Source organism: Sturnus vulgaris, chromosome 23 (assembly GCF_052056855.1).
Source record: "Sturnus vulgaris isolate bStuVul1 chromosome 23, bStuVul1.hap1, whole genome shotgun sequence".
In the NCBI taxonomy this organism is placed as follows: Eukaryota; Metazoa; Chordata; class Aves; order Passeriformes; family Sturnidae; genus Sturnus; species Sturnus vulgaris.
The window spans coordinates 4710726-4734429 of NC_142265.1; the positions used below are offsets into that span (position 1 = coordinate 4710726).

General features: G+C 50.9%; 1 protein-coding gene across 7 annotated transcripts in view; it reads left to right on the forward strand.

Annotated features, from left to right (window-relative positions):
* The window catches only part of LOC106857490 (protein CEPU-1), a 358506-nt gene extending 335332 nt beyond the window's left edge, over positions 1 to 23174 (forward strand). For 5 of the 7 annotated variants that reach the window (XM_088178001.1, XM_088177999.1, XM_088178000.1 and 2 more), the window contains 5 exons: positions 14496 to 14630; positions 15293 to 15413; positions 16997 to 17148; positions 20041 to 20073; positions 21623 to 23174. In XM_088178001.1, coding sequence (XP_088034127.1) covers positions 14496 to 14630; positions 15293 to 15413; positions 16997 to 17148; positions 20041 to 20073; positions 21623 to 21723 — 542 coding nt within the window. In that variant the 3' untranslated portion in view covers positions 21724 to 23174. The remainder of the gene's footprint in view (positions 1 to 14495; positions 14631 to 15292; positions 15414 to 16996; positions 17149 to 20040; positions 20074 to 21622) is intronic. The other 2 variants (XM_088178003.1, XM_014883606.2) reach the window with 1 other exon arrangement.
* The last annotated feature ends 530 nt before the right edge of the window (positions 23175 to 23704 follow it).

Consider the following 23704-nt stretch of genomic DNA (forward strand, 5'->3'; position numbering starts at 1 on the left):
TGACCCCTGATGGACTTTTCTGCCATGGTTTTATCTAATTGCTTTTTGATTATTGCTGTAGTATGATGGATTCTGGTGTGAGGCTTAAGACAGTGGCTGCCAGGGTAGGAAAACATTATGGTTTGGCTGATGGTGTATTTACTTGTAAGAGGCCTGATCGAGAGGTCTCTGTAGCCGGAATCCCTCATTAATCTCAGGATTAAGCTGGGTGCTGAAAGCTGCATCCCATGCAGAGCCAGAGTCCTGAGCTGAGACTGAACTGTCATTTGTGGGGCAGGTGCTACAAGGCAGAGACTGGGGAGATGCTTGGAGGATCCTGATGTGGCCACATCCAGGATATCCCCCATGATCAGCCCGTTTAACCTCCACGGCCTCCCTGGAAGAGGTACAATCGCAGTCCCTCGTCTCCCAGAGCTGCGGGAGGATAAACACATTCCAGACGTGAGGCACTCAGACACAGCAGTAATCACAGCTCGTATACACACTTAAGATAGATGAGACACGGTGGCCTGATGTGGCAGAGGTCTCATGAGATCATCTGTCTATACATCAGCAGCAAACCAGCAAAGGGACTCGGGGAGAAGTCTGGTATATTTGGATATATTGATTCTCCCTGGCTCTTGGCAAGGCTTAAAACAGGAGGACAAGCATCTGCAAAAATAATCCAGCTTGAAGAGGTGCATGTCCCTGGGAAGGGGACACACCCTCCCATCTCAGAGGGATGTCCATTAAGCATTAATGTCCATTAAGCACATTGCCTACCATCTTCATCCTCCCTGGAGAGGAGGCAGAGCATATTTATAGGTTGGACATTGGATCTGGAGCCCAGCTGGGAAGCACAGGGAGAAAGGGGATCCACTTGGGTGGGAAAATCTCTGCCAGCTTCTGTGCTGCCTTGTTCCTCCCCTGATCAGCTGCACGTGCTGTGAGATTGCTCCCGTTAGCCCAGCCTCACGTCACCTCATTAATGGAAAACCAGAGAGCCGTGTCCTCTGCTGGCCCTTTTAGCAGGGAAATACCTCTCAGAGGGAGCAGATGGTTTGTGCAAGGCTCCTTCTGTGCTCATCCCAGGTCTTGTGTCTCTGCTCTGCCTCTTGCCTGCTTGGGAGATTTGCTTTGAGCCAACATGAGTGGTGTGTCAAAGAAGGGAAGCGAGTGATCCTGCTGTGTGATGGAGCACAGAGCCCAGCCTGAGTTGCTGGCTCTGATTGGGTTAGGATGGGTTGGGTTTAGATAGCTTGGGTTTGGATTAGTTGGGTTTGGATAGGTTGGGATGGCCACCATGCCATACCTGCTGTCCCACCTCAATTTATTACGTGTTCCTCCTGTCTTTTGGTGTCTGGGTGGCTCAACAGAGGTTCAACTAGCTCCACTTGATGGCCAAGCACCTTGTCCTCCTTCCAAGAGGCAGTTGCAGGCCTGGGCTCCACTGTATTAACTGGAGCATTTCAACTGGCTCCAATCCTGTCGGCAGCTCAACCATCCCCTTGTTTACTGTTGAAATAATTACTGCTTTGCCATAATATTAGCTCTGAGCCGTGACTCCATTACCATTATCACCGGAATATTACCCATTTATTATCTCCCAGCAACCCTGGAAGATGAACACTAGGCTTCAGAGACCAATTGTTTTACAACAGACAGGATCTTGGTGTGCATTGTTTAATGAGGTAAACTACATTATAGCCGGCATTAATTTGGCTGCGGTGCTCTCCACTAAATCATTGTTAACCTGTAAATCTGCCACCACTTTTGATACTCGTTTAATCAACGTGTGCTGGATGGAGGAGACAGGCAAAGGGTCAGTGGTGGTCCAGCTCTGCTTGTATTATATAGAGTGTACAAACAGGAGAAATAAATAGGGTGAAGTGGCCATGGAGAAGCAGGACTTTGGGATGGACACTGGTTTTTTTTGTGTGGTTGTGGTGAAGGAGGCAGCTGGCATTGCCATGGGTTTCTTGAGAAGAGTGAGGACACATGTGACCACCAGCGAGGTCCTGACAGGGATCAGGGGGAATATTTAGCCTGTTGAATGCCAGCAGCTCCCCCATCAGCTCCCATGGGAATGAGATCTGACCCAGCAGGAGACAGAATCTGGTGGAATCACGTCATGGGCTCCAGGCTGTTCTTTCTCCAAGGAATGACTAAAATTTGTTTAGCGTGTCATGTGGGGAGCTTCTTTTAGCATTTCCCTTCCTGGTGCACCCTAGTTCCTCCTGCTTTTTCAAAGCAATGGGAGATTATGTACTTTTATGTGTATAAAAGTAATATTTTTGGTTCCCTGCATGGTGGAAATGAACTCTGGGAGCTGATTTTGCATATTTGGCATAGCTACTTCTAAAATATGCATCTTGGTACAAAAATAACAAGACCCCTTGCAGCTACAAATGAGGCAATGTCTTTCCCTTAAGAAAAGGGGGAAAAAACCCTCTTGGTTTCAAGATATTCCCTAAATGCAGCTTTGCAATGTCACATTTTCCCAGTTTGCCAGAGGCAGAGAGGGATCTGCTCCTCGTCACAGTTTGGGGAAGCAGCTGCCCTAATAGGTGGCAAAACCGGGAAGACCTGCCTGCACCCCCGATTTTTATTCTGTGTCTTATCCCCTTGGTTCCTGGCTATGTTTCCCACAGGGTGAGTCCCACTGAGGAGTTGCACATGCCCTGATCTGTGCTCTGCATGGCATTTCCCTGCAGGAAGAATGGGATGTGTTAATGTCGTGGTGGGACAAAGTAGACAAAACCCAACACACCAGCAATGTCAGCTTGTTGGATTTTCCATCTCTTTTTTTTTACTGCTGAACACAACTCCCTATTTCCCTGATAAATGCGTGGTTTTGTGTCACTCCCTGCCTGGGACTCTCCTTTCATTCAGCTGGCCTGGGGAAGAACAAGGGACAGGAGTGTCTGAGATTCCAGAGATCTCCACACAAATTAAAACCTTTTATCAGCCCCTAATAGCTGTGCAAACTAATTATATTTGGACCAAACTTTGCCAGCGACTCCCCTGAGGTATTATTATAAAAATCTGAGCTGTGGAAATGCGTCCCCATTCTGTCAACACCAGGTCGCTCCAGCTATAGAAAACTCTGCTCTGGCTCCTTTTTGCTCCCGTGATGTGCTTTGCATAAGCTGCTGCTGTTGTTTTCAGGAAGGAGAGAGCCTGGCTGGGCTGTGTCACATGTGGCCAAGGTCTGCTGAGCCAAGGACAGGGCTGTGTGCCGGGTAGTAGCACTGAAATATTTATTTGCACAAGCCTTGCTGGCCTGTCTCGGTTTGTGACCATCCACGTGGCTTTGGGGCTGTGGGTGCACAAGTACTTCCATCCCTGGAGGAATGGGATGTGGTGATGAGGGGTGGGAAGGATGCTGGAGATGTGGGGATGCTCAAGCACAGCAGGCAGAAGATGGGAATGAACAGCACAAGGAGAAAGCACATGAGGCTCTACGTGGATGGTTGTGCCAGTGCCTTTCTGGGTGGCTCCTTGTGGTGTTGGAGCTGATTTCCACCCAAATTTGTTCTTTCTTTTTCCTGGTATCACCATTTGCTCCATTCCTTGCCTTATAACCTTGTTCCCAAGCTTGCACGGGGTAGGACACCAAAGTAACTCCTGTGTTCACCCACTCCCACTGTCCATAGTTGGAGGCAGCACAAGGAAATGCTTTGTGCCAAATTTCCCTATGGGAAGGAGGGTTTTGCCCTGTGCCACCATTCCCCCACCATCCTCGTGCTCTTCCTGGGGCACAGATTGCCAGCTAATGGGGCGGAGCTACTGCAAGCACTCTCCATTAATGGAGCAGAATATAAACAGAATAAAGCCTTCATTTCCTGGGCTGTGATTTCATTATTAATATACTTTACAGTTCACAGGTTGTTCATTTGCTTCCATGTTTTCTCAGCTGGTGTAATCTGCTGCGCAGAGTGAGAAGAGTCATAAAATTTCCATTTCCAGTTGAACGTGCATCCAATTCGCCGTGAAATGTTTCTCTCTGTCGTGAATATTAAGTGCCCGAGGAGTTGGTGGCCCAGGGATTTGGCAGGGCAGGTTGCCAGCCCCTCTCTGCATCCCAGGGGTGTGGGAGAGAAGTGGGTGTAGAGAAGGAGAGGTGACAAGGCAAAGTGGAGGGACTGAGGGAAGGACCATGTGGCAGAGGGAGAAAGAGGGAAAAGAGGAGGAGAGAAAGTGAGGATAGAGGGAAAGGGAGGAAATTGAGGGGGAAAGAGGCTTCAGGGAGGGATGTGGTGGGGGAAGGATGCTCAGACAGAACTGACCTACACTCACCTCTTCATTTCCCTGTCCCATGACCTTGACACTTGTCAGGGAAGATGTTGCACCAGTGTTTGCCTCAGTTTGTAAATCAGTTGTTGATCTCTGTGCTTGGTCACTGCCATGGGCCTCAGGGCTGTGCCCTTCCCCTGGCCTGAATATGAGTAGAAAAAGAGTCTTCTTGTCTCTGGTGAGGCTAAGAAATGCTGCTGTGCTTGTAAGGGCAAGGAGCTGGAACGTGCTGGCGAGCCAGAGTGGCTCAGCTGCCCCGTACCGAGCTGGAGAACAGCAGTGAGCAGCCACGGAGCTGTAGCAACATCACAGACACAGAAAAAGGGATTTTCACATTAATTTGGGGAGAAAAAAAATCATGTTCTGCTCATGTTAAACAGCCAGCAGGAAATTTGTTGTGTATTTAGGGTATTTAATGGCTTGTAGACAAGCAATGGTTTTCTAGGACAAGGAAGCAGAAATTTGGGTAGCTGGGGCAGGTGGTCATGCCCCGAGGCTGGGAAGGTGGTGGAACCAGCAGTGCCATGGAGGGGTGCCCACAGCTGCAGCGCCACTGGCAGCGGGCACATCTGGCAGCACATCTGGCACATTGCTGCAGCTGGAGGTGGTGAGGGATGTGTGTCCTGGTTACTCCTCCCTGGCCGTGCAATAGCAGCACAGGATGTAGTGTCACTGCTGGGAAAGGGGACAAAATGGAAAATCATGGTGGCATGCTCAGGCTGTGGGGGTAACTTGAGCACTGCCCCGAGCCGATGGCGCCGTTTCCTTCTGACTCTGCTGAAATTACTTCAGCCACAGCATTCCTCACTGCAGGGAAAAAAATGCCTCTTCCTTTCCCATCTTCTCTCGGTCGAGTCAAGATAATAATAGTCTTTTTCTGATCCCCTGAACTTTCCCATCTGCTTGGTAAAACAATGGCAATTCTTTTTCCTCCTGGCCTCTCTCTCTGTCTTCCTCTCTTTTATTTTTATTCTCCTACGGTATAATTTAAAGCCAAAGCAATGCCGTAGCCTGTGGGTTTTTCCCCTTCCTGTGACACACTGCTGTTATTTAAAATGGCTTTTCCCTTGCAGAGCAATGCCTCTTGCTGCCCTCCCAGCTCCTGTAGCAGGGCCAATACCTACACAGAGGCCTAAGGAGGGGATGATGAGCTCCAAGGAAGGGGCTCAGCCCAATTTCCAGTCCTGCAGTCTCAGCCACCCGGCATCAAACATCCCTGAAATTCCTGTCACAACCACCCCATCCCCCCTCCCCAGGCCCAGGGCATCCTCACCAGCCCCCAGAGCCCCAAACCCATCCAACTCAACACCCCTGCGTTTCCCTGGCTTCTCTCAATAAGCCACAATATTGCAAGTGATCCTGCAGAAATGGAGACATCAGTGCCATAAAACACGAGGGACAGAGCAAGGCCACTGGGCTGGAAAATAGCGTGTCTGCAAAAATAAAGACAGGATAAAGATGATGGAGAGGCGACAGCAAGTCTCACCCTGCCATGATTCAGATGGCTCTGGGGAGTGAAGAGTGGCCAGGGGGTCCCAGAGGAAAAAGAGGGATGGAAAATATCCCCCGTTTGCAGAAAGTCGTGGCAGCGACAGAGTCCCGGCTTGCCATGGGCTGCCTGCAGGGATATGCGTGGAGAAGGGAAAGTTTCCCAGATCCCCATGACTTCTTGCCAGCACTGAGGATGGATTTAGCCGGCACTTGATGCTTATTTTTTTACTCTAATGCCATTATGCCACTTGCTTCCCATCTGAGGGATATTTCCCTAATGCGGCTGAAATACGGCTTAACCGAGGTTACAGCCATTTAACGCTTTGCATTGCAATTGCTTCTTAAGAGCTTGTCCTGTGGAGAAAGCCTTGGGGTTTAAATTTCCAGCCGGAGGGACCCTTTGGTCCTGGCTGCCAGCAGCTCTTTTTCACACAAATCTGGAGGAAGGCAGAGTGCCTCGAGTTTGGCAGGGGTTGGGAATGCTTTCTCCTGCACAGCAACGTGGTCGCATGGAGTGGCTGGGAAGGGATGTGGTGGATCTCCTGTGGATTTCTTTTTGTGTTCTTTGCAAAGTACCTGCAGATAACAGGCAGGAGCAACCTTGGTTCTTGCTCTCCTCGCCAAGCCCTGCGCACCACAGCTTTTCCTAGAGCCAGCGAGGAAGCTGCCAGAAATGGCATGAGCTCCAGAGGAGCCAAGTTGCGACAGGATTTAATGGAGGAGCAGCGTTCCCACAAACAGGATGCGTGTTTGAGCAATTTTCTCCAGCAGCATCTGTCACTCTCCAACATCTTGGTACCATTGCAACAAATTATTTAACCACTACCCACTGTACCCCATCTGTTAGGCAGCCCCTCTACACGGATGGGGCCCTACTTCCCACCTTTCCAGAGGAACTCACCGGCAAAGGCTGAGCGCCAAACAACAGGACAAATTAAATCAAAAGCACAGCTTCGGCACCCAGGGGGAAAATGCACATCAGCTTTGACTTATTGCATGGCGCACGCTTACAAGAGAGAAGCAGAGGCTTTTGTCACTGCAAGGGGCCATGAAAAATGAATTAGGGCCGCTGCTGGGAGAGGGCACGCAGGAGAATCTTTCATTCCAGCAACGCTGTCCTCTCTCACCTTGGAAGCAGCTACGGGGAAAAAACCACAGGGAGGAAGGAGGAGTGAGGAAAGGAAGGAGAGAGGACTTTGTGTTGGGCACCTGGGTGGATGCTCTGAGCTGTGGGAGAGAGCATGGGAGGAAGAATTGTGCCAGGAGCAGTGTTGGTGCTCGGGCAGGAGCACGGAGCTGCTGGGAGATGTTGTCTCCTCAGGAGCTCTCTGGAGAGGGCTTGGCTCTCTGGGAGCCTCGACATTGATTTTCATGTACCTTTTGCATTTGTTTCTGCAAAGAGGCAGAAAAGCTCCGTGGGAAGTGGCTCCATGCCAGTCACAGCCTCTGCTGAGCATCAGTCCCTCCCAGCATCACCACAAGGGTCACCCTTGCCTTTCCAGGGCCAAGGAGAAAGGTATCCAGCTCATGCTGGTGATAATGGGTGGGTATCATTAAGAACAGCTGCCCTCCAGGGAGCCCTGCACCCATTTTTACTGAAGATCTGACGCCTCTTAAGCTCTTTGTGAACTGTAGCCATTGCTATTTTGCTCTAACAGGGTGACACATGCCCTCTGGACCTTTCCCTGGGGTCCAGTGTCCTTACCAACACCCCAGGAGGAGGCAGGGGCTGAGAGAGGCTGAAGACAGTCGCTGCCACTTTGCTGAGCCTTGAGCTGCCTCTGAGCTCTCTCACTGAAATAAAAGGGCTCATTCTTTATTCGACTCATTTACTCCTGAGTTAGAGCCTCGTTCAAGGGTGGTTGGTCCCCGAGTTGTTTTGTTTTGTTTCTTTAAATATTAATTTCCATAATCCATTTATTTCCCAAGGAACTACTTCTTGCAAACAAAAGGTTTAATGCTCCTCTTTTATTCCCGGTAACAAATAAGTTGTCTGAGACGTGCAAACATCCCGGCAGCAGCGAGCTGTGTGCTGGCTGACGCCACAAACCGTGCTGAGGATGCACGGGGATGGGGGAGATGCATTCCTGAGGGATCACAGGTGCCACAGCAGCATCTCCCCGGAGATGCTCACCCAGAGAGGGAGGGGCAGCAAGCTCGGCCAACCCCGGGAAGCCCCCACAGCCCGGGATTCCAGTCGTTTGCATGGAGGCGTCTCTGTCATGCCTTTTTGAGATGGAAGATTTGAGAGCCGAAGGCCGGGAAGCACAATAGAAGATAGACTGCTTGTACCTCATTGTCTGGAGAATAGATGGGCTGCAGGCTCCCGGAGAATAGGAGCTGCCACTCAGGTGGCTTTAATAGAACAGGCGGCAGATAGATTTCAATAAAAGAAATGAGTATAAATATTGTTAGCGGAGAATAGAGGGAAAGTGAAAAAGATCTTGTTTAACGAGTCACAGTGGGAAACTTTCAAGGACTTTTAAGCTAAAACTCTTCACAATGGTGCTATAATGGATGGCTCAGGCGACTTGGCTGTGCTGCCTAGCATCGGTGGGGTGAGCAGAGTGGGCAGGTGTCCCAGAACGCCGTGGGGAAGGGCACAGAAGGGAGTCAGAGACTGGTTTGAGTTGGAAGGGACCTTGAAGAGCATCTTGTTCCAACACCTTCCCATGGACAGGGTCATCTTCCACTAGACCAAGCTGCTCAGGGCCCCAGTGCCTTGCTTTCACTGTCTCTGGGGTTAATGCCAATATATTGACTAATGTGACTGCAGGCTGAGTGACCAGGAGATGTGGTGGCAACTGGAAGGTCTCTGCCGGTCACCTGTCCCAGTAATTAGTGAGATGTGTGGCATGTGCCCACCTAATAGTTAAATATCAGAGTTGCTGTCTGAGATAGGAGCCCCAAGGGTGGTCTCAGGGATGCACTGAGCAAACGGAGCCACAAATGTGGGTCCTGTCTCAGTTCTAGCTCTGCACTGAGCAAGAAGTTGAAGAATGTGTGTTTGTGCCTTTGTGACAGCTCCGTGTTGGAATGTGCCTGTCAAAAATCCCCATGTCCTGACCTTGTGGTCCTGGGCAGCCAGAGATGAGACCTTCAGAAACAGTCACCTGTGCTCATGTTAGCACAAAATCAGGCCTGGCTGGGTCCTCCATCATATCTTGAGGCAAAACTCAAGGCACCATCGGCTCACCTATGCCCCAGAAAGTTGGGAGGGAGAGAGAAACCACAGCACTGCGTGGCCACATGCAGGGAGAGGCTCCACAGCCCCAGGGAGGAGGGGACACTGGTACCAGTGCAGGAGAAGGACTTAATGTCGAGGATTTTATGGCCACTCCTCTCCCTCACAGCCTTTGCTGCCGTGCACAAGGAGCAAAACTGGCTGTGAGAGTTCCCCAAATCCGGTGTAATAAAGGGTCCAAGCAAGGAAAACATGATATTTTCCCTCTGGTGGCACCAGGCACAACTGGTGATGGTCACCACCTCTGGGGTGTGAGGATGAGGAGGGACCCCAGGCTGCAGTGTGGAGTGAGCTCCTGCCAGGCTCCCACATCCCTGAGCACCGTGCAGTGCTAGGCAGTGAGTGCACCATCCCCTGGGGCTTTGCACAACATCAGGCCATGGAAACACGCTAATTAACATGGAAAAGCATGTCAGAGGAGAGATTTCCTCCCTTGTCATCGGGAAACTTCAAAAACAGAGTGGCTTGGCCCCGTGTAAGTGCAACACAGACTCTGATATGCTGCGTGCCCGTTTCTGGGGTGACGGTCCTGCTTCTGAAGGCTTGTGAACATGAAGAACAGGAGGTTTGTAGCCTGTACCTCATGTAGGTGTGCTTCCTAAAGGAATTGCTCAGCTAAGGGGGGGGTCACAGATTGAAATGTGCTGGAGCCTGTGGTTCAGGCATGCAATATTCACAAGAGGTAGCGAGGAGTTTGTCTGGGTCGATAGGGTAATCTTAAAAAAAATCATTTTTTGAATGATTGCGCTGGATGGTTTCCAGCAGGTTAATTACCCCTAATCTTTGTCCACTGGAGCATGGCAGCTGCAAGCTGGCACGGGGGAGCTGGAAAGATGGGGTGCACAGAGGAGAAGCTGCCCTAGCTGGGGTCATTCACCTGATCAAACAGAAATGGGGAAGGGAATTTCAGAAATGCCTGAACTTTGTTCCTTATTTGTTAATTGAGCCACCAGGAGAGGATAATAGTAGTTAATAAGAGATGAAGCAGGTGCATCCCCCAGTTTGGCTGGGGCAGGTACTGGAGGCAGCCTTAGATCTTGTTTACCCACCTACCTGGAGCTGTGTCATGCCTCCTTTGAGAGAGATTTGGGGTAATTTGGAGTGGTTCCTTTCCCCACCTACTTCCCCATCTGCTCTGATTCTACTAAATCTCCCACCCTCCACTTTTCCTCTCAGTGCTGCATGAAGGAGAGGTGAAGCAGGTCTCAGGTGCCAACAATTCTCTTATTACCTTTGTGTGTTTTATTTATTTACCATAAACTGTTATAGGATGGCCATCAGCACCGCATCAGGGTGACGTTTGAAATATATGGCTCTCGGGTTTAGTGCGTCACTCAGAGCCGGGAGTGTGTGCGATGTTAATTTTTATTGCCAGAAGTAGCCATAAATTGATAGTTGAGAATTGCTGTAGGGACTGTAATTAACTAGTTACTATTTCACCTCCAAAAGGAGCAATGTTTCACGCTCTTACTTTTACTTATCTGGAATCAGCTGCTGTCAACATCCGCTGAAGCCGTATAAAGATTTATAGACCTTGGAGGTAAATATTGACTAATGGGCAGCTTGGCTTAATGTTCACCTTGAAGGACAATAAATTGTGCTATTGATTGAAGTGAGATGTCAATATCTGCATTGTTGTAAACATTTTAATAAAATTATCTCCATAAAATATTCCCTTTCTTTGGCTGATCCTGGCCAGTGGGATCAGTGCCTGGAAAATGTAGCAGCACTGTGTAGAGGGCAGGGCAGTGCTTTGGGATCGCTGGTGAGACTTTGAGCACCGATAGACCAAACCTGTTGTGGGATCACTGTTGAAATTTTGCCTTTGGGCTTTAGAGGTGAAAATCTTGCAGCTGTAGGTGGCTGGGCTGGCTCAGCTTGATCTGAGGTGCAGGGAATTGGTATGGACACAGGAAAGAGCTCCAAGGAAGCTTTTTCAGTGGCATCACGGACAGTTTTCAGCCAGGAAAAACTGTGAGCAGTGTCCTAGAGACCTGAACATGGCTGCAACATTGAGCCAGGGGACAATGGCATGTAATTAATTTGGGAACATGTGTTCACTTTCTGGTGAGTTATTATCTTGTCAGAGGCTCAATGGAAGCAAATGGGGAGGAGGAGTCAGAAGGGAGATGAGTGGGGATGGGAAAACGAGGAGAAGTAAGGGAAGGAGAAAGATGGAAGGAGGAATATGGATGCGGGAGGCATCTGCCCACACCTGATTGCATCCACGCTGTGTGGGACCCCAAGCACAGCTTGGCCATCTGTTGGATTTGCCTTGGTGCTCTGTGCCACACCAGAACCTCACCTCCGTGTCTCCTCCACTGCTGTGATGGTCAAACTTCCCCTTCCCTGAGGCTTTTAACAGAGATCTGCAGAGCAAGTCCTAAATAGTGTGTGGAGGTCTGTGTGCAGCCTCTGCTCAGTGAGCTCAAGGATTCAGGCTCTGATTTTCCATCTCCCCTGCTCGCACTGGGTTAGTTCATCATCCTTGGCTGATGAGCAAGGATTACACTTGTGCATCGTCCATGGCCATTCCATTTCTGGCCTGTATTATATTATTAGTATTAATAATAATAATGATGGGTGCTGGCTGTGCTGGCTTTCTAGCTCCTGAGGAGATGAGAGAGCTCTCCGTTAATTCCTGCAATATTTCAGCTCCTAATTGTGCTCAAGCAGAGACAGCCTTGAAAGTTCCCACCATCAGTTCAGGCAGAGAAGGACTGGTGTGTCTGGCAGAGCTCCTGGAGCTGCAGGGCTCAGGTCAAGCCTTACCCTGTGCATTCCCAAGTTCCAGGTTTTTCCAGGATGTGATCCCACAGAGTGAAGCAGCTTTACAGACCTGGTTTTCCTGCAAAGCCACTTGTATAGAAGAGGATGGGGGAGTGTTTTCTTGGTCACCTGGTGTCACCTGCTTTACCAGCGAGCAGGGACTCTTTATGTCACCTAAATATTTGAGATGCTGCAGCTGGCACTGAGGAGGCGTCCCTGGGCCAGAGCCTCTTGCAGGGATGTTATTCCTAATGCCATTGTCATCTGAGCATGACTTACATCAGGTTGTGCACAGGACAGAAACAGGAGTCAGCTCCAGCTCTGTTTGGCTGTAGCCAAATTTCCAAGATGCCAGACCCTGAGCCCCTGAATTTCGAGCTCTGCCTCTCCATCAGCTGATTGCCATGCACATCAAACTTCAGTGCAACTCAGGCACGGTGGAAACCTCCATCCCCCAATTTCCTGAGCTTTTGCAGGTGGAAATCTGACCCTCACGGTTACTTTAATGAACTCTTTTTGCTGGGAAACAAAATGCACTCGAGCTGCTTTGCTCCCTGATCAAACCAGACACACAGATTATGACTTGACTATGGCAAGAGCTAATTCTTGCCGTCTGTGAGCCAGCTCCTGAACTTGGGAAAGGGCCTTTGGTGAGTTGGAAAGCAGTGTTATTTGAGCCTTTGCACAGCCCAGAGTCAGATTTGTGTGCCGAGCATCTGAGGGCCACTGGCTGTGTCGTTACTTTATCAGCAGGCAGCGCTGTGCTACAGAGAAGCTGATTCTAGGTCAGCCACAGAAAGGAATTTTTTTTTCCCCCTTCTCCTCCTTTTTTTTTTTTTTTTTTTTTTTGCAGTGCTGCAGGGCCGCTGGATGTAACGCTGTAATTTGTGTGTCTCTAAAGAATATTGATTTTGGGGTAACGCCTTCATATCTCACCCTTCAGTTGCGCTAAGTACTGATGAGCTCAGCGGTTTGCTCCACGAGCCACTCGGGTGGGAATTTCAGCACACGGCTGAGGACACTGGTGGATGTCAGCAATTCATCAACAGGAAAACTCACTTCACTCCTTTGCAAAGCTCACAGGGCTGCCTTCCCAGTTAGGTCAGCCTGGGAAGGTGGGATGCACACCTCAGTTCAGGGAGCAGTGGACGTGCAAAGTCCCAGGGATGCTGTGTGGAGGTGGCAGCTGCGAGGTCTGGTGCAGGGAGAGAGCCAAGGTGGGATTTTATCACGGCTGAGCATATTTGCACGACTTTGAGATGACAATAGTGGCACCTGGGATTGCAGCAGCAGAATCCTGGCAGATGCCTGGGGTGCTCACTGCGCCGAGCTGTTCCAGGGCGTTACAGGAACACCATCGGTGTGGCTCGGGTCTTTCTGTGATGGGTGGTGGAGTCTGACCTCACCATTCCTGCAGTGTGGGAAGAGATGCCATAAAAGCCTCAGCCGGTGGGATGCAGGCGGTGTGTGCCCCGCTGGGGGCCTCCCACGTGTGGATTTTGCATACATTTGTAAGGAGCAGGATGCACACGGCTGACCGGCCAAGCGCAGCGAGGTGTGGCCCGCCAGGTCACGCCAGCACGGGCAGCGGTATCCGGGTGGGAAGCGAGGGCTGGCCGAGCTCACAGCGTCCCCCTGGGGACCAGGGACCTGTGCTTGGCCTCTCTGCCATTGGCACTCACTCCCAGAAACAGCTGTCCAGAGCTAATTTATTTCCTAATGCTGCAGCAATGTTAATTTATAAATTACACTGGTAATTCGAGCTATTATTAATTTCAGATGGTGTAGGGCAAGCCTAATTAAAATATGACACCAATTGCCACACATATGTACCAAGGACTACCGTTTAAAATTTATAGGAATATTAAGTGTGACACAGGGCTCTGAGATGCTCTGTGCAGTAATTACAGCATCCTGGCTACAGGAGATCCAGTGGGGAGATGTAAACAACAGGAAAGAGAGAAGTTGTCTCTATTTTGGGGGCTTCAAAAAGTAATTTTTGCTGCTTGTTTGGGGGAAGAACCCGGAGGGTCTTTTGCCCCAACCTTCTCCCAGCCAGCCAAGCACTGTGTGTTTCCAGGAGTGTGTCAAAATAAAGAGCTCCTGCAAGGAATGGGGGCTGAAAGATGCCAGAATAAATGAAATGCCACTGATTGCATCTTTCTGGCTTTGAGCAAAACAAGAAGCTGCACTGCAGTCTGGATGGGGAAGAGGGGGACAAGTGCAGCTCCCCCCAGAAATGAGCCTGTGGTGGCACAGGGGTGAGGTGTTTCAGCTAAAGCGAGGTGCTAGCACCACCACTAATGGAATAGACCTGCTGTGAACTAATTGAAGCTGAAAAATTAGAGAAGGGTGTTTATGTGAGCTGGGTGAGTCTGGAGGTACTTCCCAGCAGGGGGAATGTGCAGAGGTGAGCTCAGGTCATTTTGCAGAGTACAGGTTTGCCCTCTTTGCCCATCCTGAACACCTTAGGGACATTATCTCCAGCAAATGATGCTCTCAGTGAGGCCAGAACTGCTGGAGCAGCCCAGTGTTTGCAGAAACCTTTCTGGGAATAATTTTCTTGGAATGGAAGGGCACAGGCACATTCTGGGCTGGGACCTGCAGGCTGCGTGTCCTAGTGCACAGTGACACACTCACACATGGTGACCAGCCAGCGGGCACAGGTTTGTTGTGCCTCCCCATCACTCAGGGCCCTCTGTCTCTGCCTCTGCAGCCGTGGGCTTCATCAGTGAGGATGAGTACCTGGAGATCACAGGAATCACACGGGAGCAGTCGGGAGAGTACGAGTGCAGCGCCTCCAACGATGTCTCAGCGCCCGTGGTCCGGCGAGTCAAAGTCACCGTCAACTGTGAGTGCCTGGGGGCCGTCGGGGGACAGGGGTGGGGCTGGAGAGGGTCACCATGCTGCCCTGCAAGGGAGTGGCACTTGGAAATGACGCACACAAAGGCCCCATAGCGAGACAGTTAGCAGCAGTTTTTCTGAGCAGGTGGTGTTTTGCCCTATTTTCCCCTTCTTTTCGAGCTCCATTTTTTCCCACCACCTCCTCCTCAGCTGTCTCCATCAACCTGGGTTTTCTGCCTATGGAGAGATGCTGTGCTGATAACCTCTGAGGAGAGGAGAGAAGTGAGCAGTAAATAGAATTTCTTTTTTTTTTTTTTTCTTTTTCTGTTTGAAAAAAATGAGAAAGAGGAACAAAGCAGCATACTTAGTATTTAGACATACATTAAAACCCTCCTAAACCCCTCTCTGGTAACTCCATTAGCTGGACATCTAACAACCATGAATTGGGGGTCTCTTTTTGGAAGAGAACCCCCATGAACCTGAAAACCTCTGAACAGCAGCACCAGAGGGGCAGGAGCTGAGCGTGGGGTCAGAGATGGTTTTGGTTCAGAGATGATTTTGGTTCCTGCCCACATGGAGGGAGAGAAAGGAGATCTTGAGGAGCAAGGGGGAGGGAAAGGAGTCCCAAAGGCTGCTGGGTGCTCACCCCAGGCTTCTCTCTCTCTGCAGACCCGCCGTACATCTCGGATGCCAAGAGCACCGGGGTGCCCGTGGGGCAGAAGGGCATCCTGCTGTGTGAAGCCTCTGCTGTCCCCTCTGCCGACTTCCAGTGGTACAAGGATGACAAGAGGTAAGAGCCTGGGGGGCACAACAGGGAGAAGGCACCAACCCCAGGTGGGCTGCAGCCAGTGCCAGCAGCTTTGGCTCATAACCCTTGGCACAAACCTGGTTTGGGTACTGAGGCAGGTCCCCCTGACAGCAGCAGGTTGTGCTTACCTGGGGCAAATCCAGGATTCCATCAGGCAACATCCACAGCTGGAACTGCCACCACCCAGGATCTGTTAAAGGCTTTATATTTGACTCATCAAGTGTGTGCAAAGGGATTTTCTCAGGAACCTTTTTCAGCCCCCACTGCGGCAGGATTGTTGCTGCCCGTGCCTCTGTTTGAAGGTGTTGTGGTAAATCCCTGCTTGGTTGAAGCATAATGTCCAAAATGGATATTGGCAGCACAAATCCAGGCACTTAAGAGTGGATGAAATCTCTGTCATCACTTTAAATGCTTTGGCCAGAAGGCAGCTCTTGGAAAAGCAAAAGAAATGTGGTCAAGAGACAGGGTTTGCTATGCCCCAGAGACAGCCTGCCCTGATTTGGGGTGAAAATGGACTTTTTAGGTCAACCAGCAACTTCTGTGTCCTGCCAAAGCAACAACAGAGGGACATGGCTGGGGAATGAGGAGTGGAGCAGCACAGCCCAGGGCAGGTCCCACTCTGGAGAAACTGCTTCTCTCTGACCCCAGGCAAAGTGGTTTTAACCAATTTTTGTGTTGATTATCCCTGGAAAGCCCAGAGGGGTCTTGGTGTGGCCAAAAACAGGACAAGCCACACCAGTCCATAAGGAGGGATGCTTTGGCCAAAAAAGATGCCCCAGAAGCTGGAGGGCAGTCTGGGTCTGCCTGTCTCACCCAGTTTGAGAGGAAAGGAGCAGCAGAGTGTACAAAGCTGCAGATGTTTGTGTGGCAGATGAAAGACTCTGCTCAGAACTAGGTCAGATCACGAGGGCCTGCAGAGCAGCAGCAGGAGCAGGCTCAGCCCGCCTGATCAGCACCCAGCATGGATCATAATGGGAATCTGGCACTTCCTGTGAGGAATTAGTGAGTAAGAGCTGCAGGAGCTAAGCAGGATGGGGACACCAATACAGGGAAGTCCAAGCACTTGGTTAATGCTTCAGCATTTGTGCTGGCTGAGAAGGCTCCCTGCTGTGGTGAGTGCTTATTGCATCACTCGTGGGGGACACGCAGGGATGGGAGAAGAGGAAGGTCACAGAAGGCATTTTGCAGAACAGAGAGGACTGAGGACACGAGAGAGAAACCAGGCTCTCCTGTAGGGTGACAATGAGCCTTTCCCAGATTTCGTCCTCAGATATGGGAGCATCCCTCTCTCTGCACAGCATTTGGCAAATCCCAGCACCACCCCATGACTCTGCAGCAGTGAGGATGCCTTTGGTCAGCATGGGGATGGCATGGGCTGGCAGCTGGAGACCCAGCAGAGCAGCACCCATCTCCCTTATCTTCCCTGATACTTTCCCTTCTCTGTCTTCTCCCAAGCTCTGTCCCCACTCACAGGCAAAACCAGAGGATAACTGGGCATGGAAAACAGTGGGCACTTCCCTTCCTGATGCCACCCCCATGACCTCCCATTCCTCTTTTTCTCCCAGACTGGCTGAAGGACAGAAAGGGCTGAAAGTGGAGAACAAAGCCTTCTTCTCCAGACTGACTTTCTTCAATGTCTCCGAGCAGGACTACGGCAACTACACCTGCGTAGCCTCCAACCAGCTAGGGAACACCAACGCCAGCATGATCCTCTACGGTGAGCAGGGCTCAGGGAATCAGCCAGGAAGGGGGAATGGCTTCACAGTGACACCACCAATGCGAGAGACATGGGAAGGGTCTCCAATGTCTTTTTGGGGGAGATGTGTATGTGCTGTCGATCCTTTCTGCCCTTGGCATGTGGGCTGGAGGTTGTGGTGAGTCCGGGGAAAGGGGAGAGCCTCCAAAGCTGCCTCCTTGATTCAGGTCCAGTGTCTGAGGTGTTCAGAGGTGCTTGGCACTGTGTTTGGAATCTGCCATAAAGGCAAAGTTAGGTGCTGGCTGCTGGTTTCCATCTTGTTGCTCTGCTGAGTACCTAGGAGAGTGTGAAGTCATCCCCCTGTGTGGCTGGGTGGGAGGAGAGATGCTGCTCAGGGTCACTGCTGCCCCATTCCCACGTGAGAACAAACAGGTTCCCTGCTCCATCACCTTCCAGGTCGCGTTTTCTGCTCCTGCCAAACAGATAGATCCTTACTGGGAGATGGGAAGGTGTGGAGGGCAGGCAGGAGGAGAAGGTGTGTACCCTTGTCCCAGGACTGTTTCCCCTGCATGCTGGAGCTGGGATGAGAGAATGGATCCCTCTGACACTGCTCATGGATGGGAAGGGCTTTCACACCTGTCAAGCCTTTTCAGGTGGCAGCAAAACCACAGCAGGGGCTGTGCTCTCCAAGAGCCAGAAATGGGTGACAGATCTCACCCCTGGGCACTGCTTGGGGTTATTTCCCTGCTGAGGTATGGGGTGTGTGGTTCTTGCAGCTGAACCATACAGGAAAAGTGGGAACTGGGTTCTCCAGCCTCTTCCCAACATTGCCCTCCTCCTTGCCACCCAGTTGTTGTGCCTGGCCATGTCCTTGTCTCTTGTTATTGTAAGGTCAGAGTGAGCAGAGCAGAGTGACAGGTGAGCCTTCCTCATTGCCAGGTCTCTCAGGAACGGTTCAGGGCAGTCTGTGCCCCAGCCATTAAAAGGGATGTGGAGATAGGGAGAGGTCCCACAGTATGTGCTGGGTTCTGGAGTGTGCTGGGGCAGTGGGAGGCACTGTCCTTGTCTCTGGGAGGGGCTGGATGGATTCCAAGGGAGCAGTTTGTTTAAGGACAGTAGGGGATAGCCAGGGGCTATACCACAGCCGTGGGGTCAGGGTGGCATCACAGGACAGGCTTATCCTCCCCTGCCACTGGTATTGGCAGCTGTGCCAGGTTCCCCTGAGCTGTGACACAGGAGTTCATCCCATCTTGGATGCTCAGACCCATTTGCTCCCCCAGTAAAGTCCAAGCCATATGTGATGAAGATTCACCTGTGCTAAGCCATCATTAGCGTTGCTTAGGAACTGTCTCAGTTTTCCTCCCCTCCAGCCTTCCTGGTAATCCAATAACCCCATGTTTTAAGGATACCAACACCCCTGGCACTGCAAAGCCACCCAGGCTTGGCTCCACCTGTGCTGCAGGGTGGCCATGCCAGGTGTCCAACACAGCCTGAGCCACATCCTTAGCTGTGATGTTGCAGCCTTCCAGTGTGTTTATGAGGTTAAAATCTTAATTAGTGGAGGCCTTCAGTTTAGCATCTGCAGATCCAGGCTCGATGAACAGCCTAAAAGTAAGAAGAGCTCCCTGCTGAAGAGCTCTTGGTTCCGTGGGTTCTAACCCATCTGTGGCACTTGTGCTGTTGTGGCACTGTCAGGTGGGAGGCAGGGAAGCATCCCACTAAAGTCTAAGCTTATTTTAGGATCCCCCCCCCTCCCATAACTTTGTGGTCTGACTGTGAATCCCATCAGGGAGCGAAATCAGAGCCCTTTGACTACCCATAATTTCTATAAAGGCTGCATTGATTGAATGATCCGTTCAGTCTTTAATAATTGAGTCTCCAGGGGGTGACAGTTCCCTGAGGAGACTGTGACATGTGGGGGTCCCCCATCTCCTGGTGCAGAGCTCCCCAGCACCCCCAGGAACAATCTCTCCCTAATTATCAGCAATGTGATGGCCCCAGGCGTCATAGGGCCGAGCTCACCCGTCCCTAAGCAACCAGTGTCTTCAATCTGGGGATTAATGTCTCTTTATTTATCAACATATTTATTTATTTAATGCAAGATAAGAGGGAAGTGGATGCAGTGGCGGCACTACCTGTGCATGAGAAATGTCTCTTCTGTGAGATTTTGGGGGACAATTTTGTGAGTGGCCCCTTTTCCCTGAAGCTGAGTGTTTTGGAGTTTTCCCCGAAGCTGAGTGTTTTGGAGTTTTCCCCCCCCAAATGGAGATTTAATCTGTGCAGGTAGCGTGACACGAGCCTTTTTGGGGTTGTGCGAGAGGCTAATGTAGCGTTCATCTTTTAATCCTTTTTTTAATCTAATTTTTCATGGAGGTCAACCAGTGCTTTATTTAACATGTAGCACTCGTTATTCCAGACCTGCCGCCTCATTCAGCGGCTCATTTGGTGCTGTCTGGGATGTGATAGAGTGCTCGGGAAAACCACATCATTCTGTGGAGTTGGGGGAAAATCAACCCTCTGCTTCTCAGCCATCACACAGTCCATGTTGCTCCCAGAGGCGGCTGTCAGGCCATAAATCTTTTTGGGATGTTGCAGGATTAGCAAGAGGGCCCCGAACTCATGGGGGAGAGGTGAACCCCCTGCATCCCCATATCCCAGCCCCTGTGCTTCTTTGCCTTTTGCACAGGGTGTAATTACAGGCCTTGCCAGGTCTGAGGTCCTGTATTCAGCTCATCTCAGAGATGAGGGGACCATGGCCCCACAGCAGTGGGGTGTGATTTGGGCAACAGATCCCATTTCTACCCCAGCCACTGGTTTTCCCACCCCAGGTCGAGGGCAGGCTGAGGGAGGTGTCTCGAGCCTGCACTTCCATTGCCCTTTTGCCTTAACTTTCACTTGTTCTTTAATTTTTAGAAGAGACAACTACTGCTCTGACACCCTGGAAAGGTCAGTAATTTGGGGGTCCCTGACAATGCCAGTGCTTCCCCTGCTGTTCCCCCTGGGCCCCTCTGGCTCCCACCACAACTCATCTCAGTGGGAGCCACAGCACCCACCACCCGGATCTCCTGTCCCACAACCCCACTGCTTTCACTGGTGTAGGGATGAATTAGGGCTTTCTTAGCTGCCCTCCCATCCTGTCCCCTCCCTGCCAGCCTACTGTGCCTGTCTGGTGGTGGTCTGTGCCCTCTGCATGCCTGTCCCCATCCCATGGTGTCCCACTCCCTCCCCACTGCCAGGGCCAAGCAGGGATGTCTTGGAGCTGCTTTCCCAGTGCTGCTGTGTAAGTGGGTCTTGTGGCAGGTCCTTCCTCCTCTGGGATGCTTCTAGTGCCTTTTTTATGGGATGAGATCGGGGTAGACAGGCATTTGGTCCCCTTCCTGGTGGTATTCCTGGCCAAGACAGCCAGCCCTCTGCTGTGCAGTCTTACTGTCCAGCCAACTGGCTTGTTGTCATCTTGATTTTGGGGTGGCTTCATCTGTGATGAATTGAGTGGCCAGTCCTTGGGATGTCTTGTAGATGTCTGTGGAGGTAGCGTGTGAAACCTGAATTTGGTGCCTGGATTTGTGAGGTGTCTGAGTGTGCTGGGGAGTGATACCAGTGGGAAACCAGATGTTCAGTGCCACGGTCAGGTTTTGATATGAGGGGACATGTCCTGGAGTTTCAAAAGGAATTGTGAATCAGACCTTGTGGCCAGCCCTGCTTCCAAAGGCCACAAGAATGGGTGCCTTCCTGAGGTCTTTTTCCACCTTAGTCTCCTCCTGGGCCAACTATTTGGTGAAAAAATGGGTGTTTTGGTGAAAGCCATTGGCTAAGACACACTCCACATCCTTTCCCACAGTGAGCTTTGAACTCCTCATCCCCTGTGGTCCCCAAAGATGGGTGGGCTTGGCTCTTCTTGACCACCTTCCTCGTCCCATCTCCTTGAGGAGGTCTGGGCCCATGCCGAGCCCCACAGAGACTCTGAAGAGGTGCAAACCACCAAGTGCTCATTGCAGTGCTGCTGGCAGTGTCTCTGCAGGGTGGGCAGGTGTTACTGTCCTGCTTAAGGGACACTAGTGGGTGACAGGGTGGTTGCCCTGGGGTGGGCAGAATGTGCTGGGCAAAACCTGTCACCTCCCCTACGAGTGTGGATGGAAAATTGGGTCCAGTCTGGAGGAGGATGAAGGGGGCTGAGAGAGGTCGGATATGGGAGGTGGTGATGCACAGGGAGCAGGCTTGGGATGGGGACTTCAGGCTGAAAAGGGACTGCAGAGAATCTTGTCCCAAAAATCAGCATTTGTGGGGACAGAGAAGGCTGTTCCCACATTCTTGAGACAGCACGGACAGAAGGGGACACCGGGACATCTCTCAGAGCAACCCCACCACACGCAACACCCCCGGGGCCCCAAATAGCCTGATTATTTTTTTTTTTAATTATTTTAATCTTTATTTCGTGGATTCTGCTATTTGTTGACTTGGTGACCAACCACGTGGGCGTTCCTGTCCCTTCCCGCAGGCCCTGGCGCAGTGCACGACGGCAACAACGGCGCGTGGCGGCGGAGCGGCTCCGCGTGGCTGCTGCTCCTCCCGCTTGCCCAGCTCGCCCGCCAGTTTTGACACCAGAGCCGGCCCGCGGAGCAGCGGCGGCGACGACCACGGCCAGCGAGAGCAAGCAGAAAGGAGAGGAAGTAAAGAAGAAGAAGAAGAAGAAGAAGAAGTGTTCACCGTTTCCGAAAATAATCATAAGAATTGAGAGAGTATCCGGCCAGGCCACCTGGGGGAGGGGGAGAGAGGAAAAACACGCAAAAAAATAATAATTAAATAAAAATAAAAAACCACAACGGAATTTGGAATGGAGAGAAAAAGGAAAAATTAATAATCCAAGGCTTCCTGCTGAAGATGCAATGTGACTGAGTCTTTTTCTTTTCAACCTGTATTTTTTCTTTGTCCCCTGTCACTTTTTCCCCCCGTTTTCGCCGTTCTCTGCCACGGGCCAGCACGGAGGATGGACGGGGCCATCAGAGTGTGGCACTTGTCCCCTGCCCTGTCCTCTTCACTGCCCCCACCCGCCTGCTCCCTCCTGTGGGACCCTCCATCCAGACACACCGGTTTTCTCCTTTGCCAAGATTTCCCCATCTTCTCACGGACTGTGCTGCCATTTGTGTTTCAGAATATATATATATATGTGTATATATATATCTCCACGTATACATATATATATGTATAGATATATATAGATCTTCAACAGCTACCACACCACCACGAAAGGAAAGGGAGGAAGGAGACCGGCGTCGAGCCACGCTTTCATCGTACCATCCGCGGACATCGTGAATGATAAGGGATTCTGAGTCATGGTTAATTTTATTAATTGTATTTTCTGATACGAGCCTAGAACTCTTAGTTCCTAAAAAACAGAAATGCAAAAAAAAAAAAAAAAAAAAAAAAAAAAAAAGAGGGGAAAAAAAAGAAAAGAAAAAAGGAGGAAAAAAAAAAAAACAATCCAAGAGAGGGGGAGCAAGCGGAGAGAAGTTTGTTTGCTGAGGAGGCGACCAGCCAAGAAGGTTTGTGAGCCCGGTGAGGAGGAGGAGGAGGAGGAGTCCTGTGCTGAAACCCCCCCAAAACCGGCCCAAAAGCGGTCGTCTGGACAGTTCCTGCCGAGGGCACAGACGACACTCGCCGCGCGTTGAGGTGGAGGGAGATACTGAATCTTTTTATGGGATATATATATACAGTATATATAAATATACATATATATATATATATAATTTTTTTTTTTTTTGTTAGAGTTCTAGCCACGGTTCCCAGCAGGGTCCTTCCGCTGCCATTACTGCATGCTGTATATGGAGTTAGGTGTGTATCAGTTTTCAGCGAGACAAGCATCTCGGTCCACACATCCCTGAACCCCCTCGCCTTTCCACCCTCGGGTCACCGGGGACAAAGGGTAACGAGGGACTGGGGCCCCTCTCCTTCGCTTTTTGCCGTGTGGCCTTGGCCTTTTTGCGGTGGAATAAAGCGAGTTGAGGGACAGAGGGAGATCTATATAGCTCAGTTTTATATTTTTATATATATATATATATATATGTGTATGTATATGTGTGTGTGTGCGCGTGCGTGTGTGTGTATATATATATATATATATATATAAAAAAAAGAAAACAACCAAAACCACTAAAGAAATAAGAAAAAGAAGACGAAGCAACCGGCCCCCGCCGAGGCGCAGGACCTGTTGCCTCGCCGTCCATTTCAGCGGGGGTTTCTCCTGCAATTGGTTTTCCTCCTTCAATTTCCTTTCCTTCCCTGCGGCCGGCGGCGGGGGGCACGCGGGGGGCCCGGGCGCGGGCAGGCGGGCGGCGAGGGGGCTCTCTCTGCCTATCCATTAAAACGATTGTTCCATGTGGCCGCTCCGTCTGGTTGTGGTGCTCATTGCCGCGGGGGCCAGGGCCGCCCCGCGTTCTCCCCTTGCGCCACCAGGAATGGGGAGGGATGTGGGGAGGGGTGCTGGGAGGAGGGGTGGCAGATGGGAGCACCAAATCGTCAAAATGGGCCAGGAGAGCATTGGAAAGATGGCCCTGGATGTCACCGGTGAGCCCAGCAGGAA